The 14291-nt window shown below is 38.8% G+C and overlaps 1 protein-coding gene across 1 annotated transcript; it reads right to left on the bottom strand.

Moving 5' to 3' along the window:
* Positions 1-738: 738 nt before the first annotated feature.
* On the bottom strand, positions 739-14224 carry LOC104581206 (betaine--homocysteine S-methyltransferase 1). Its single transcript, XM_010228770.2, has 8 exons — positions 14099-14224; positions 10950-11082; positions 8612-8730; positions 5904-6095; positions 5258-5405; positions 4210-4392; positions 1587-1815; positions 739-1095 (listed from the first exon to the last, which is right to left on the bottom strand). The coding sequence occupies exons 1-8, from the start codon at positions 14138-14140 to the stop codon at positions 921-923; spliced, it is 1221 nt and encodes a 406-aa protein (XP_010227072.1). The 5' UTR covers positions 14141-14224; the 3' UTR covers positions 739-920.
* Between the last annotated feature and the right edge of the window lie 67 nt (positions 14225-14291).

Raw genomic sequence — 14291 nt, 5'->3', positions numbered from 1 at the left:
GTATTTTAAGAATCTTTATGTCTTTAAATGAAATCTTGAGATGAGCAAATGTTTCAAGTGACATATCCAAAAGCCAGCTGGTTCATTTGAAATTTACAATAGTTGACTGGGGGCATGTTATTTTTTTTGAGGTCCTATGTTTTAAGGTATGCAGATATTGCAGTTATGATCCTATGGTGTTACTTCTTATTTATTCAGTTTTTAAAACTTCAGAATAATTTCTTAAATCTTCTACTCTCTAGAGTGGAAAAATCTATTTTCCAGAGGAGGAAATCCAGAGTATATGGCACCTTCATTCCAAAACAGTGAGATTTATTTACCTAGGGTTTTTGTTTCCTGAAAGTTCTCTCTGAATTTTACTCCTACATATAGGAGATTCCTACACAACCCCATCCTTATTGTCCTTGCCTTTTGATTCATTTTTCGTGATGTCTTTTTCAGTTTACCTTTTTCTCTTGAAGTCAAGGAGGTGACTATTGATAACTCTGAAGCATTACCATCACATGCCTCAACAAATCCCCAGCTGAAAACAGACTAGGATTGGAAATCCAATGACACAGCATTTATAAATGGCTTTTTCTTTCTTTTTTGCTGGTAAGTTGAGCCGATTTTCCATGCATTTCAGTATCTACCTAATTAATAACACTTAGCTAAATATCAGCAGTTAGAGTAGTTCAATCACTGTGAGAATCGCAAGCACCTTCTTTCTGGGAGGTTTTAAAATATTAGTCCAGACAAGGATTTTATTGACAAAGTTTGACATACTTGATTTGTAATCACATTCTACAGTCTACAGTTAGTTCCTCTCATTACATGTTAACTGATAAATTATCAGGATACCCATCCTCACTAATTCTCTCTTGTAAGGCATGAGATGCTCTGTAGATAAATCATTCTGACATTTAGGCAACGACCGTGGATTAAAACTTCTGTTTCTGAAAGAGCTCCTTCAGCTGTTGCTCAGTGGTTGCTTCTTTCTGCTGCATCAGCTCTCTGGCTCCTTTGGTCACTCCCCATCCATCTGGCTTTGACAATGAAGGACAATAGGGTCTGCCTGAAGCCGGCTTCAGATTCTCCCAGTACTCCTTTCTTGCTCTAAGTAAAGAAAGGAAACCTTAATATTTGTTTCAGCATCTCATAACATAATGGTGGCTTAACTGCAGAGAGTTGTCTAACTTGCATAGATTCATTTTATATTTCAATAAAGGAGGATGAATGAAAACATGCAATGAAGTGCTACATATTTAAAATGCATCTTGTCATCCTTCAGGAGGACCTCTGTAAGTCACTCACTATTAGGAGCTGTTTTACACAAATCTGACTTTATCTTAACTGACTTAACTTTAATCTTCACACTCTTTTAGACCAATTTTTCATTTAAAGGAAGTTAAGGATTTTGAGTTCTCATACTGCTCCTTCTTCCCTTTCACTGCTCCCAGATCAGATTTAATTCTTCAAAATGACTAACACAGAATGGTTACAGTGGTATTTAGCTCTCTGTATTGGTGAAGTTGGTCTGTAAGATGGATCAATATACAGTCTTGCAAAGTCTACACCAGTGCGCTCTGCAGTTCACACATACGTACCTTGCTCGGACCCAGGGTTTGGTATGCATGCTCAGGCTATCCCCCCAGCTACCATGTTTCTCAGAAGCTTCTGGCAGAAAACCTCTTTCAGGAGCCAGCTCTTCCGCTATTGCTCGGATGTGGTATGGCTCAAATCCGCAGCAGCCCCCAATGTAACGAATTCCTAAGTCATAGGCTTGTCTTGCATATTTTTGAACATCCCATCTAGTGACAATTCTTGGCTCCAGACCTGAAAGAATATTCATAGCATAGCTGAAATTTTCATCCTGCTTCATTTCAGCAGATTTTTGGTAAGAAATTACATGCTGGAACATTTGAACAGTATTTGCAAATCTAGCTGTAAATGTAAATATTTGAATTGTCTGAGCTGTTTTTGAACTGTCTAGCACTGGAGCTTTGGCAAACCACATGTGAACCATCAAAGCTTCTTTTGTTTTGAAAAAGGAAAAATGCATTTTTTACACACATTAGTAACTAAACAGTCCACATGAACAGTGTAGAGATTCTTCCAGTCTTCTCCATCACCCACCTTGTCACAATCAGTCGGTTATGCTTCAGGAGTGTAAGGATGGCACCAGCCTAGCCTCTCTAAGAAATAGGGACAGACCATGCCACAAGAACTGGATGTGTATGTTGTGAAACAGTGTTAGAAGACAAGAAGTATCATCAAAAAGAAGTTGCCGCCTAGATCATGTTCCCTTCCCACCCCTTCCAAAAATTCAGGAACATTCTGTTTTCCGTGCTTATCTTTCTATAGCATTCCTTTTCTTGTCTTTTATTCAGATTTAAGCATCTAGAATTTAACAGTTTGGTCATTTATACTGACAAGAGATTGGAATTTTCATCAAGTTTTGATGAGAAGATTGTAACCTTCTCCTAGATTTAGCCTCTCTGTGCATCTGCTCTGGGGATAATATGGTAGGCATTGACTGACAGGACTTTTTTTTTTTTTCCTCTCTCTAAATATTGTCCTTGGTTAACATTTAAGAGCAATTCCAGTACCACAGAAGGAAAGATGCAGAAAACTAGAAAAAGTTCTGAAAACAGATAAGTACTGTTGGCAGCTGGGAAGGGCAGTTGGCTTTGAGCAACTAAGGTACAGAAGTTACATATACTTCAAATATGTAAATGCCTCTTTGTGCATAGTACCTCCCACCAAAAAAAAAAAAAAAAAAAAAAAAAAAAAGAGTTAAGTAGGTCAGTTTAACAGTGATTTACCAAACTGCTTATCTGCCATCAAGTGATGAGTTGCTCCTTCTGGGTATTGAAAACCTTTACTGAACCAGACTTCTCAAATTGACTCAGGAAATTTCTGAAAACTGAGATCTCATAAATTGCTTATAACATATGAGCCAACAATCAGAACAAATCAAACAGTGAATCTGAATTTAGTTGATTACTTACTGCATCTGTTTTTTTTTTTTTTTTTTTAGGGGGGGGGAGTTCTATAAAGGAATGGATAGGCTAAATGAATAGGCTAAATGAGTTTCCAACACTTAAATACCTCAGGCTATTTTCAGAACACAGACATATTATCATCATCTAATGAGTGTTCAGGCTCATGCTTTATTCTTTTTTCTTGATTTGTGTAGAAGGAAGAAAGAAAAAAGATTCTCCTGAAAATCATATTTCTCTCTCATATTTTTGTTATAAACTCAAGCTTTAGAATTTTATAGACTGACCTTGAGAAAAGTGTATATATCTGAAAATAAAGGCATTTTCTTCTAATAAACTATAAAGTGTTTTAGCTGATTTTGTCTTCCTCTCTTAAGAGGAATGAATATTGAAGTAATATTTGTTATCTTCTATGTCCTGTTTAAGGAGGAGTATTTCTTATGCTCAACAATGTAGTCTCTGGATGGGCTGATAAGCATGACTGGACTGGGGACTGATTATACAATCATAAAGGGGTGTTCTTTATTATAGAAACATTGGTAAGAAATTATGTAAAAACAGTCATATTTCTTACTACACACAAAAAATCCAGTAACAGAAATTACATGTTTATGCTCCAATGAAGTTAAAAAAGGTTGATGAGTTTGGAGTCTGACTGGGAAAGAACAACTTCTGGGTTTACAATAGGTGGATTTCTGACTATGCAATTGGACCTGTTTCTTCAGTATTTAATACACCTGGAACAAACACTTGAAGTAATTCTGCACTTTATATAAATATTAGTACTAGGGAGTCACTAAACCAGAATAACGGAAGATCTGTGAGTATATTCAATCTGGTTTCTGGTTCTGTGGTAAATGATATACTGTAGTATGCAGAAATTCAGTTTCAGAGGTAAAAGGCATCTCCACTGAAGTCAATAGAATTAATGCACTTAATCAGATCTGAATTTAGGTCATGCATTTTAACTACTTTGCCATAATTTCATTTTCAATTGCATGCTATGAGGCTGCTAAAATACCTTCTCTGTATGGAAGATGTAGAGCATCACCATTCCCTTCTTTAACCTAATATTAAAATGGAAGCCCTCTATGCCAAATGCCAGAGAGGATATGCCAGAGGGGAGTGATGCTACTGCCCAGAAGGAAGCCTTGCAGTCTCAGCTTAGCTAAAAACTGGGGCGTGGAAGGGAGTGTCAGATAATTAAAAAAGGATGCCCATGTCTTACCAAAAGGAAATTCTGGAAGATCTATAAATCCCTGCTTCCCGCAGTCGGGTGTATGGAAAGCAAGTGGTTGAGACATCAGATATGCTTTCAGTTTAGCAGCCTCCAAGCCCTCTTTCATAAGCATCACAGTTTTCAGGCAAATATCTGCATCAAAATGGCAGTTGACTCCAACAATAGAAGCACCTGGAAGGAAGAATATAGTTTTTCAATTCATTTTTCAGGAAGTGGAAGGGGGAAGGTTCTAGCCATAGCCTTCTGGAAGCAAAGCAGTCCATCTCTACAGTACCACTATCCTACCACTACCACCTGAACTCAAGTGTTGAAGGCAACCTCAGCTCTCCTAAGGCAGAACAATCCATTTCCATCTCAGTTGAACTTCTCCTTGCCTTCCTGACTGAACGCTGGAGTGAGTCACATTTCTCACCCTCGTGCAGTTGCCTGTGTTATCAGTTAGTCTTATCAGTGAAAACTGGTGTACAACCATACATGCAGATGTCCAGTAGGTTCCTAGCACATGTCTCACCTTTGGATTTGCACTCCAAATAAAAGGAAAAGCATAGTTCAGAATTATAAAAATCTCTGCATCATCCATCATGCCTTCTCCTGTAGTTTTCTGCAGAAAATACTGTCTTTGAAAGACAAAACATTAAGCTTTTCATCCTCTTCTCTCATCCTGGATTTGAGCTATACTCCAGAAATTTCAAAAAACAGGAGCAGGGAATCAAAGCGGGCTTGGGTTGACTGTATATTTCATAATTCTAAGCCGAGAATTTGAAAGGTTTTATCATTTGTTCTCCTTGATACAGCTGCCTGTCGGTACTGTCCCTAATACCAGTTTGGTATTTAATAAGGATTCCATAGCTGCATTTTTATACATGTATTTTTGCAAGACTTCTTCTCTACTAAACTGCACGTGGAAATTATTCTACGGAGTCAAAACTTTTATTGATGTAATCAGGAAAGTTAAAATACACACCCATTTATCTCCGTGTTTCAAGGCTTCACTCACTTTCATAATTTTAAAGGGCAAATAAAAGCAGATTCTTACCAGCCTTGACAAGCTGGACAGCACATTGTCCAGGTGGCACACCGTGCATGTCTCCCTCTGGACCAATGCACATTGTAGCTGCAACTGGCTTTCCAGATTCTTTTAAAACTTCAACTGCCCAGACGGCTTCTTCAACATGTTCAAAATACTAGAAGAAAGAAAAATTGGACTGATTTCTTTCCTTGGAGATGAAGCATAAATACATTAATTCAAACTCAAAATCCACCAACAAGAAAATAAGCCTTTTCTGATTTACACTAGCAAAATTCTGTTGAATTCACTTACTGCACAGTTAAAGGATAATAAAATCAGTAGATTAATCAAAAAATATTTTTTTTCCAGAATAAGAATGCCCATTAATTAGGAATTTATCTGTAAAGAATTGCCATCATGGATTGACTGCTTGCAGACAAGCGGGAAGAAATACGGACACAAATAAGATCACATGATTTGACTTAAGACAGAAATTTAGAACACTTCAATATTCTATTATGTGTTTACAAAAAATACTTGATACTACTAGAGTAAATGTTTGGCAGAAGATTCTAAAGGAAGAAGCAGTATGGACTAACTTTTCCCCAAAAGACTAGACATCTAAAGTTTACATGCTGTATCAATTGAAGGTGTTTATATATATATAATTTACCTCTGCAATTAAGAAGTCCACCTCCTTTCTCATAAAGACTTCTAGCTGCTTTCGAAAGACCGCTTTGACCTCTGCCTTATCCTTGCAGCTTAAGTAGGATGGTGTTTGACTGACTCCTCCAGCCACTAAGGCATCACCTTCTTTAGCCACTTCTTTTGCAATGTCACAAGCAGCTTCATTAACTTTCTGACCCTGTATGAACATAGTTACATCAGTTTTACCTGGTCAGAGAGATGCAAGTAGTTTTACAGTTAAAAAAAAAAAAAGAACTATGAAATAAGCAAAAGCCATAGGGAGTTCTTCGTATTAATTTCCTTTTTACTTTAATAGCCTTTTGGGATTGATTAGGAAGACTGACATCTTTCAATAAAACTAAGAGAAATATTAGGAAACAAAGAATTCCTTGTTACGTATAACTTACCATATTATCAAATACTAATACAAAAGCATATTAGCTCTAACAAATTTTCTTATACAAATAATCTGTAAAAATCAAATATTTGGTGTGAAATAGATTTTCTTCTACCTCTCAGAAGATGAGTTAGGGATACTGAAGTGTATTGTTTATGCCTCTATTTTGAGATTTTGTAGGTGAAAGAAAAAAGCAATTTCAATTGATTATTCATTTCAATCTTTTTAGTATTTTATTAATTTTCCTAATAATTTAAAATATAATATTCATATATATTTACTGAAGTTTTTTTTTAAAGCTATCATTTTTTATCTGAAGGTAAAGTTGTCAATTTATAAAGAGTGAAGTGAAACATACTGATTAATTAACATGATTAATTACCTAGACTCAAGGACAGATTCCCTCTATACATAAATCAGGTTGACTAGAAAAGCTTGTTAGAAAAGCAGCTAAACTGAAAAAAAAAAATGAGGGTGGAAAGACCATGTTATTTGAGATGGGTAAGCAAGCATTGACCAGAGCAGGTTTCTCAGGTGCCCATGGACTACTTCCAGCCTCAGGAGCTACACTGGCTTCTTTCCACTGAAGTTTTCCACAGTTGCTTCAAAAAACCCAGGTGATTTTTCAGGCTATTGGTGCCAGAGTGCCTTCCATTTGCACTGGTGCTTGGGAATTCCAGGAGCAGGAGCCATAAACCAGTCAGTGTCAGGAGGAGCTGGCAGCAACCCAACCTTGAAAGCATTGCTGCCACGCATTCTAGTTTCCAGCTGCTCTCCCACACTCAGATCATTTTGCATGGCAGCAAGAATTGCAGAAAGACTTGTTGCAGAGGCATCACATTTCTGGGACTACCACTTGAGACATTTGAAAGTCATATCTGTTGGCTATAAAGATACTTCATTTCAGATGAATTTCACCATATGACCTTATGCGTTATGTTTCTTCCACCCATTAAACAGCTTTCTGTTTATAAACCCCCTGAACTGTTATTTTTACCATTGACACAGAAGCCTATCTGAACTGTAAAAGTAAAGCTGCAAGCAACAATAAACATTCATCCTCTCATTGGAACTCTGTCAGCTAGTCTGGAAGAGTTAAAAATGCAGGCAAAATATGAGCACATTCTAAATGGGTGCAAGAATGAGAAAGATACTCATTAAAACATAGGTTCTGACTCCACCCCAGGAAGCAGAACTAGTCATTTCTGAGTAATTTCCACATTACTAACTTCTAAGCTGTTCTGGTATCTCAATATTGATAGCGACCAGTGCTTTTCCTCTTTAGGATGTGAAGAATTATGGTTCATTCTACTCATATTCTAATGCACAGAAACAGGCTCCAGGGTTATTATTAACTGGAAAAAAAAGAAATTAGACTGTCATACTTGCATAACAGATACACCTGTTTATCAGATCTGTTTATTTTTATTCAACAAGCCACCCACACAGGTGAGAGCTGATGTCAAATACAATTTGAGAACATTGCTATATATTTCATCCTGATATGTGCAACGGCTTTAGAGTAAAGGTAAACTCTTAATTAAGACTCAGAAGTTTCTCTAGTGTCCAGATTGCTGTAACTTCTGGGTTGATCCAACTTCACAGCTGTAATTCTTACCTCTTTCCCTTGAAGAATCCTCTTTATCTACCAGAGGCTGGAACAGACAGTACAACCATAGAGGAAAGGATGATAAATCTTCTAATCCTGAAGGAACTATCTATGTATGTTTGTGCCAAAATCCCCAGTGACACCCAACATCCTCCAGAACTCATCTCTGTGTAAAGGACCCTCATAGTACTTTCACTGCTGGGCCAGGTTAACCATATACACAAAAAGGTGAATTTTAACCATAGTATATATACCTTGGATTTATTAGTTGTTACTTTACTGGAGATAAGATTCTAAAAATCATGCAGTCTTATTAGTCAGTCATTCTCTAGGATTCTTCACTGTTTGTTTGAATGTTAAAGCCTTCCTTTTTTTCCCAATTGATTCTGTTGTCTGTGCATTTAGTCCTCCCCATACTCTTTGGATCAAAACCGTACTAAACTCATCTCTTCAAATTGGAAGATGTAGGCACTCTCTTTCCTTCCTTCACCCTTGCCCTATTTTATCATTTTCTCTCATTAACTTTGTCTTCTTAATGTTCCAGACTATAGAATCATATCACCTCATTCTTTGGTCCTCAAATACAGAAAAAAAATGAAAATTTGAAAATACTCAGTAATGTCTCTATTAAACCTTTTCAAATTAATCCACTATTTTCATAGCTCCATTAAAATAGTATTTTACTCACAGTGATCTTCTCAGCTACATAGTTTCCCCTGTTCTCTAGTTTGTCCTCACTGGCATAAAAGGTGAATGTCTGCAGAACATTTGATCCAGCTCTGAGGAACTCGCGATGAAGCTGACGAACTGCAAAGAATTAAAGGAAGTAATGGATAGTTATTACTATGGTTATCCTCAAATTAAATGTTCATTGACTCTTATTCTGTATTATTTTATTTTTGTTCAGGGAGTAAGAGTACTGTAAAATAAGTGGTATTGAATTTACTGGAAAAGCCATTTATGATATGGATGGGAGCAGTACTACCTGTTGCAGAGAATTCCTTTCTTCCCATTCTTAGAACATTCAGTAGAAAACATTCTCTTTAGTTACTCTCTGCTAAAAATGACTGAAGATTTCCATTTTGCTTCAGCACTAAATCCAGTTTTGTCTGCCACTGTTCTACTTTCTGCAGTCCATCAGACCTCCCATTTTCACTTTATAGAACTGCATAATAGTTTGTGAGGGAGAGCAGACAATTGGCAAAATGAAGTATGATGAGGGACAGAAGATAGGAGGATCAGCATATGAAAAGAAAAGCCATACACCTTCTTAGCTTCTGTATGAAGAAACAACATCTTGAAAACAAACAAAGGAACAAGATGATATTTATAGAGAAGAATGTTGTGTTCCATTATCTACACTATTCTCCTTCCTTCCATTCCTTCTGTACAACTCAGCCTTGGCTAAGAGCAGAACTCCATTTTGGTAAGAATATCCTTAATTGAAACATGACTGGTTGTCCTGGAGAAGTGAGTCTCTCTGCGTCTTTTCTCTTAAAGATAGAAATGATGATTTTACTACAGACCCAAAAGCCTTTCTTTTGAAGAAAAGGTTGGTACCAGTTTTAGTGGATGTGTTTCCTACATCAGGACTTTGGGAACAGGCTGTCTAGAAGCAGGTCTGACTTTGTCACTTTGTGAGAAGTACACTGCAATTGCCATAACAGCAGCAGAAGAGGAACTGTCAGTAGGTTCCGTGTACACTCACAAAACAATTGTTGTAGTTTCTGGGACATTGTTGGTCATGTAAAACAGGGTTAAAAGCCGTCTTATAGCAAATAAATGAATAATTTATCCCTGATGTATTTTAGAGACATGAGAATACTGCAGTTTCTAGGGCAGACATTTGGAGATGTTTTCCTGAACTCTTGGTTTACAAGCCCCATTGTTTACAGACAAGCTGTGTCATTAGGCAAACATGTGCATCCTCCATGAGAATAAAATTACTGCCTTCAGTTACAGCAAGCAGCCTTACACACAAGGAGAGCTCAAATGGGAGTTGCTGGAGTCAATTTCATATTCATGACTAAGTGACTGCTATTCATGACTGCTTTCATAGAGGAGCTAGGCTTCTTTGATTTTCTCTTCTACTATAGCACTTCATTCCTAATAAGAGCCTTGAGCAACCACACTCATCTAATACAATGCTTCTTTTGCCAGCAACCCAGGAACATAGACTGTAGCAGAACTGCTGTTGAGAAAGGCCTTGGAATCTGCCTGAGCTTTTCATGGTCCAATTTCAATCTAACAACAATCCAAAGCACCCTGTCATTTACATCTTGGATGACTTCTGGCATGTTCCTTTAAGCTCTCTTTTCCACCACCGTTTGAGAAGCAGAGACAACAGCTACACATGAAGCTGAATAGCAGTTTGATGCATCTTAGGAATCAGACATGCCATACTGAGTTCTCATTTCAATCTGCCACAAGTTGGACATGTCACACAAGATATGAATTTGAATTAGTAGGAGAGAAGTTCATATACACAGTGCTCAGCACAAAGCAGTAGCCAAGATTCCTGATCCTGCTCAAAATAAGTATTTAGATCTCATTTCTGAACTTGTCAGTCATGACAAACTTCCCCTGTCACATAACAGACATAATTGCCTTCTACTCCTTTTTTCCATTCAGTGCTGCATTCTCAAGCTTCCCTTCCTTTCCCTCTCTCTCTCTTTGCAAACTGAAGAAAGGCTTGTAGCTTTTATACCAGTTGGCCCAGCCAACCAGTTGCTCCTTCTGTTCTTCACACCTGCCTTCAAAGTAACATGACCCTTGAGAATGCAGGAGAAATGAGCAGCAATGGAGGGCACACTGCCCTAAAAGAAATTAATAAATTTTCAGTGAAGAGTATATGTATAAATAGCCTATAAAGGGCTTATAAATTATCAGCATGTTACAGACATGAACAGTATGTTCTATAAATAGCTATTATCACATCAGTAGCAATTACAAGATGGCTCAGGTCTTATCTATGCCAACTAGTCCCTTAAGACAAATCACTGTGTCTTTTCTCCAGTAAAACTGACCTGCTTCTGGATGTTCCACAGTTGCCTCAGGGGTCCAGGGCCCAGCTTTTACATATCCCCTCTTTTCAAGGGCAAAGACAAATCCTCCATCTCCAATCACAATTTCTCCAGCATCTAAGCGCTCTAGAATACCCTGAAGAAAACAGGAGAAAAAGTTAATAATTATAGTTCTTCAGCTTTGTTGGCTTTCTGGGTCTTTCCATTTTTTCTTTGAAGTTCTCTTTAAGAGAATGCCAAGTGGTTTATTTTACAAGAACATAATGCTTTAATATACGCATATATTTTACACAGACTTTTCACTAAGAGACTTTATTTCAGATGGATAATGCCCCAAACTGGAAGTCAATGGTCCAGTTCCACTCCTGTGAAAGTAAATGGCACAGTCCCAGCCTGTCCTGTAAAAGCAGGTGACTATTTTAAATGAAACACTAATATTACTGCCCAGTTTATTAGGGACACATCTGTTCTTCAGCCACAAAGGTCAGCTCTACAGAGCCACAGCACAAGGAGCTTGCAACACAAGATGGCACAACAGACATAAAGAAACAAACATGGAATATTTTCCTAGCAAATAAGATACCTTTCAAAATGCTGTGATCCTGGCCCTCATTTTCTTGACAGGTTCTTTTCACTAGCCTGGGTTTGCTTACCTAGACTTAAAATATGAAAGAAAATCCTGCTTGCTTTGCATATCCCAGAAATGTTTCAAGATGCCAAATTATAAACATTATAGTATCCTATGATTAATTGTGCTCCTGCCTTTTTTTTTTTGTAAAAATGTAAAACATAACAATATATATTTACTGGACCTAAAAGATATTTCTGTTGCATTCCTTTCATTGCTTCACTGGCTGCTTCAAATCTTCCACAAAGTACCTTGTCATTACAGAGCATCTCTAGGTGCTAAATTCTACTATTAGATCATAACTATAATTCCATTTGCCTTTCAAAAGTGGATGAATGCAGACTTACTACATCAGTAAAGGTAGTGGATGCAGAAGAAAATATGTGTATCAAAAGTAAGACTGAAATTACCCTCCATAGGTATCTTTTTTGATTGCATACTAGTGTTGGCTGCTTCAGGCAGTAGTGAATGAGCTTTGAAAGGAGCTGGAAATAAGAGACTTATGCTTTTAGGACATGGGGGGAGTACCCCCTGAGTGGGGTTTGGGTACTGAGCAGAAGGGTTTTCTAATATTTACCCTCCAACATTTAATAAATGAGTTTTCTTCATCATTCCTGCTTCATTAATTCACTCCTCCAGGAAAGACAAACATTACTGCATTCCCAGCAGAGCCCTTTGGGAAGGACGAGGACATGTCTTTCCAGCAGGAAGGAGCACCGTGCCACTCGTGCCAGCTCCTGTACCACACACAGCAGTGCTGGGCTGCTCAGAGCCACCCAAGCCTGGCTGACAGCCTCATGGTTTTTGGCTCAGCTGTTGACACAGCAGCAAAGTTATGGCTATCCACTCCCTACAGTGGATATATGAGCTTGGGCAAGTGGCCGTTTGCAGATCTCTGCATCACATTCCACTGCACATTGCCAAAATATTGACCTTATCAACGTCACAGCTTTAGGAGAGTATGCAAGCTTTTATCTTGATTTCAGCAGGACTGAGGCAAAACTCAGTGTACAAAACTGCAGTGACTCCCAGTCATGCCTGTCTATGAAGAAGATTTAGTTGCAAGTGTAGCAGGCGTGAAGCTTTATAAAGATTATATTTGCCGTTAACCAATTTGCAGTTGCAACAGACTGCCTGAAATGGGACCTGAAAAACCACCCAAGGGATTGCAGGGATCATTGAGACTTCTTTTTCTGTCCAGGAGTCTTTTACTGAGAGCGCCAGAATCAGGAGTTTAACATCAAGAGAACAGGAATGCAGGGGAGAAAATATCAAATGTACAAGCAACCTCAGCTGTTGCTTGTAACTGAAGATTAGGTAATATGTACATGTTGGCACCATATATGGATATTATATTTAAAAGCACTGCAGTTACAGATCTTTTTCTTCTAACAAATCACTTCTAGGATTTAACAGCAGCATTCCTCCATAATTCTAGCATTTTTAAACTACAATCTGAAATAATGTTCACCTTTGACACACAAAAGCCACAATTTAATATTATATGGAATATTAATATACAATGTGTAATAAATAAATCTAGCATCTGGGTTCCTACTAGCAGATCAAAGGTGACATGATCATACAGCACAGAGTACTTAATACAAACTTACTTAGTTCAGATTCATTCAAAATGGAACTAACATTGTAGGAGACTTTGATAGATTTTATATCATCTCTTCACATAAAATAAACTTATCTATAGTGGATAAACTATGACTGGTTTAACAAGAACACAGCCAGCATAAATTCAGCATCAACACTCTTTTGTTCTGCTCAGCAAAAATGCGACTGTGTTTATGCCCAATCCAGATCAAATTTGTACTGTTAGGTAATCCAGTGGTACTCATATCTGGTATTAAATAACAAGAAACAGTACCTGTAAGGTAACCAAGGCTCTTTTGATTCATCTTTTTGCTGCTTCCCTGCACCACATAGTCCACACATCTATCCATGAAAAGTGTGCAGATAGCTGCATATGTGATCCTCCCATCCAGCCTCAGGAATATAACTGAGCCAGGTAAGTGAAAACTGGTCGATATACCTAAATCCTGCTTGATCTACCCAAACCCCATCTTTCTACCAGCAGAAGGGAAATTCTGTCTCAAAAGCACTATCCAGATCCCTTGAGGGATGCTTCTATCTGTCCATTCCCTGCAGCGTGGGCATAGGACTGCATATAGTCTTCTGCTGTGGATCCAAAATTAGGCAGCAAGGGTATGTGCCAGGAAATTAAAAGCAGAACAAGTACCTCACCACCTCTTTCACTTATAGCTCATCTACTGGAAGGGCCCAGAACTTGCAGAACCCTTCCCACCTCCTGCCCTCCTGCCACAGCTTTACACGGTGCACACATAACACCGCAAAAAAGTGCTCACGAGCAAGAAGGGGGCTCTCGGTGACAATCCCGTCCTTCTGAAAGGGGATATGCGGCTCTGCCGCTGCCCGGCCGCGCTCCTGGGGTTACCTCCCCGCTCCGCGCCGCCCCCGGGGCACCGGGGAAGGACGCGGGGTGTTAAGTTACCCGCTTGCCCTGTTGCTTCGCGCTCTTCCCGATGGGCAGCATCTCCCGTGCGCAGGGACGCGGCCCCCACACCTCGGCACGCAGCACCGACAGCTCCGCGCACGCAGCCCGCGCCTTTATATGCGGCGCCGGGGGCGGGGAGCGCCGCGGGCGACACCCCCGCGCCGGCCGGGCCCGGGGCGCCCCCGGCCCG

This window comes from Tinamus guttatus, unplaced genomic scaffold, assembly GCF_059628265.1.
Source record: "Tinamus guttatus ecotype Peru unplaced genomic scaffold, ASM5962826v1 Tinamus_guttatus_pri_ptg000064l, whole genome shotgun sequence".
Lineage (NCBI taxonomy): Eukaryota > Metazoa > Chordata > Aves > Tinamiformes > Tinamidae > Tinamus > Tinamus guttatus.
Note: the sequence above shows the minus strand (reverse complement) of the source record. Positions and strands in the feature narration are given on the sequence as shown.

Bases quoted from the DNA above. Each gene is read 5' to 3' on its own strand.
- LOC104581206 (XM_010228770.2), bottom strand. From the start codon at position 14,140: ATGCTGCCCATCGGGAAGAGCGCGAAGCAACAGGGCAAGCGG. The intron at 4,393-5,257 runs GTAAGAATCTGC...TCTTCCTTCCAG, and splicing joins TGTCCAGCTTGTCAAGGCTG to GTGCTTCTATTGTTGGAGTC. The intron at 1,816-4,209 runs GTAAGACATGGG...ATATTCTTTCAG, and splicing joins TCTTCCAGAATTTCCTTTTG to GTCTGGAGCCAAGAATTGTC.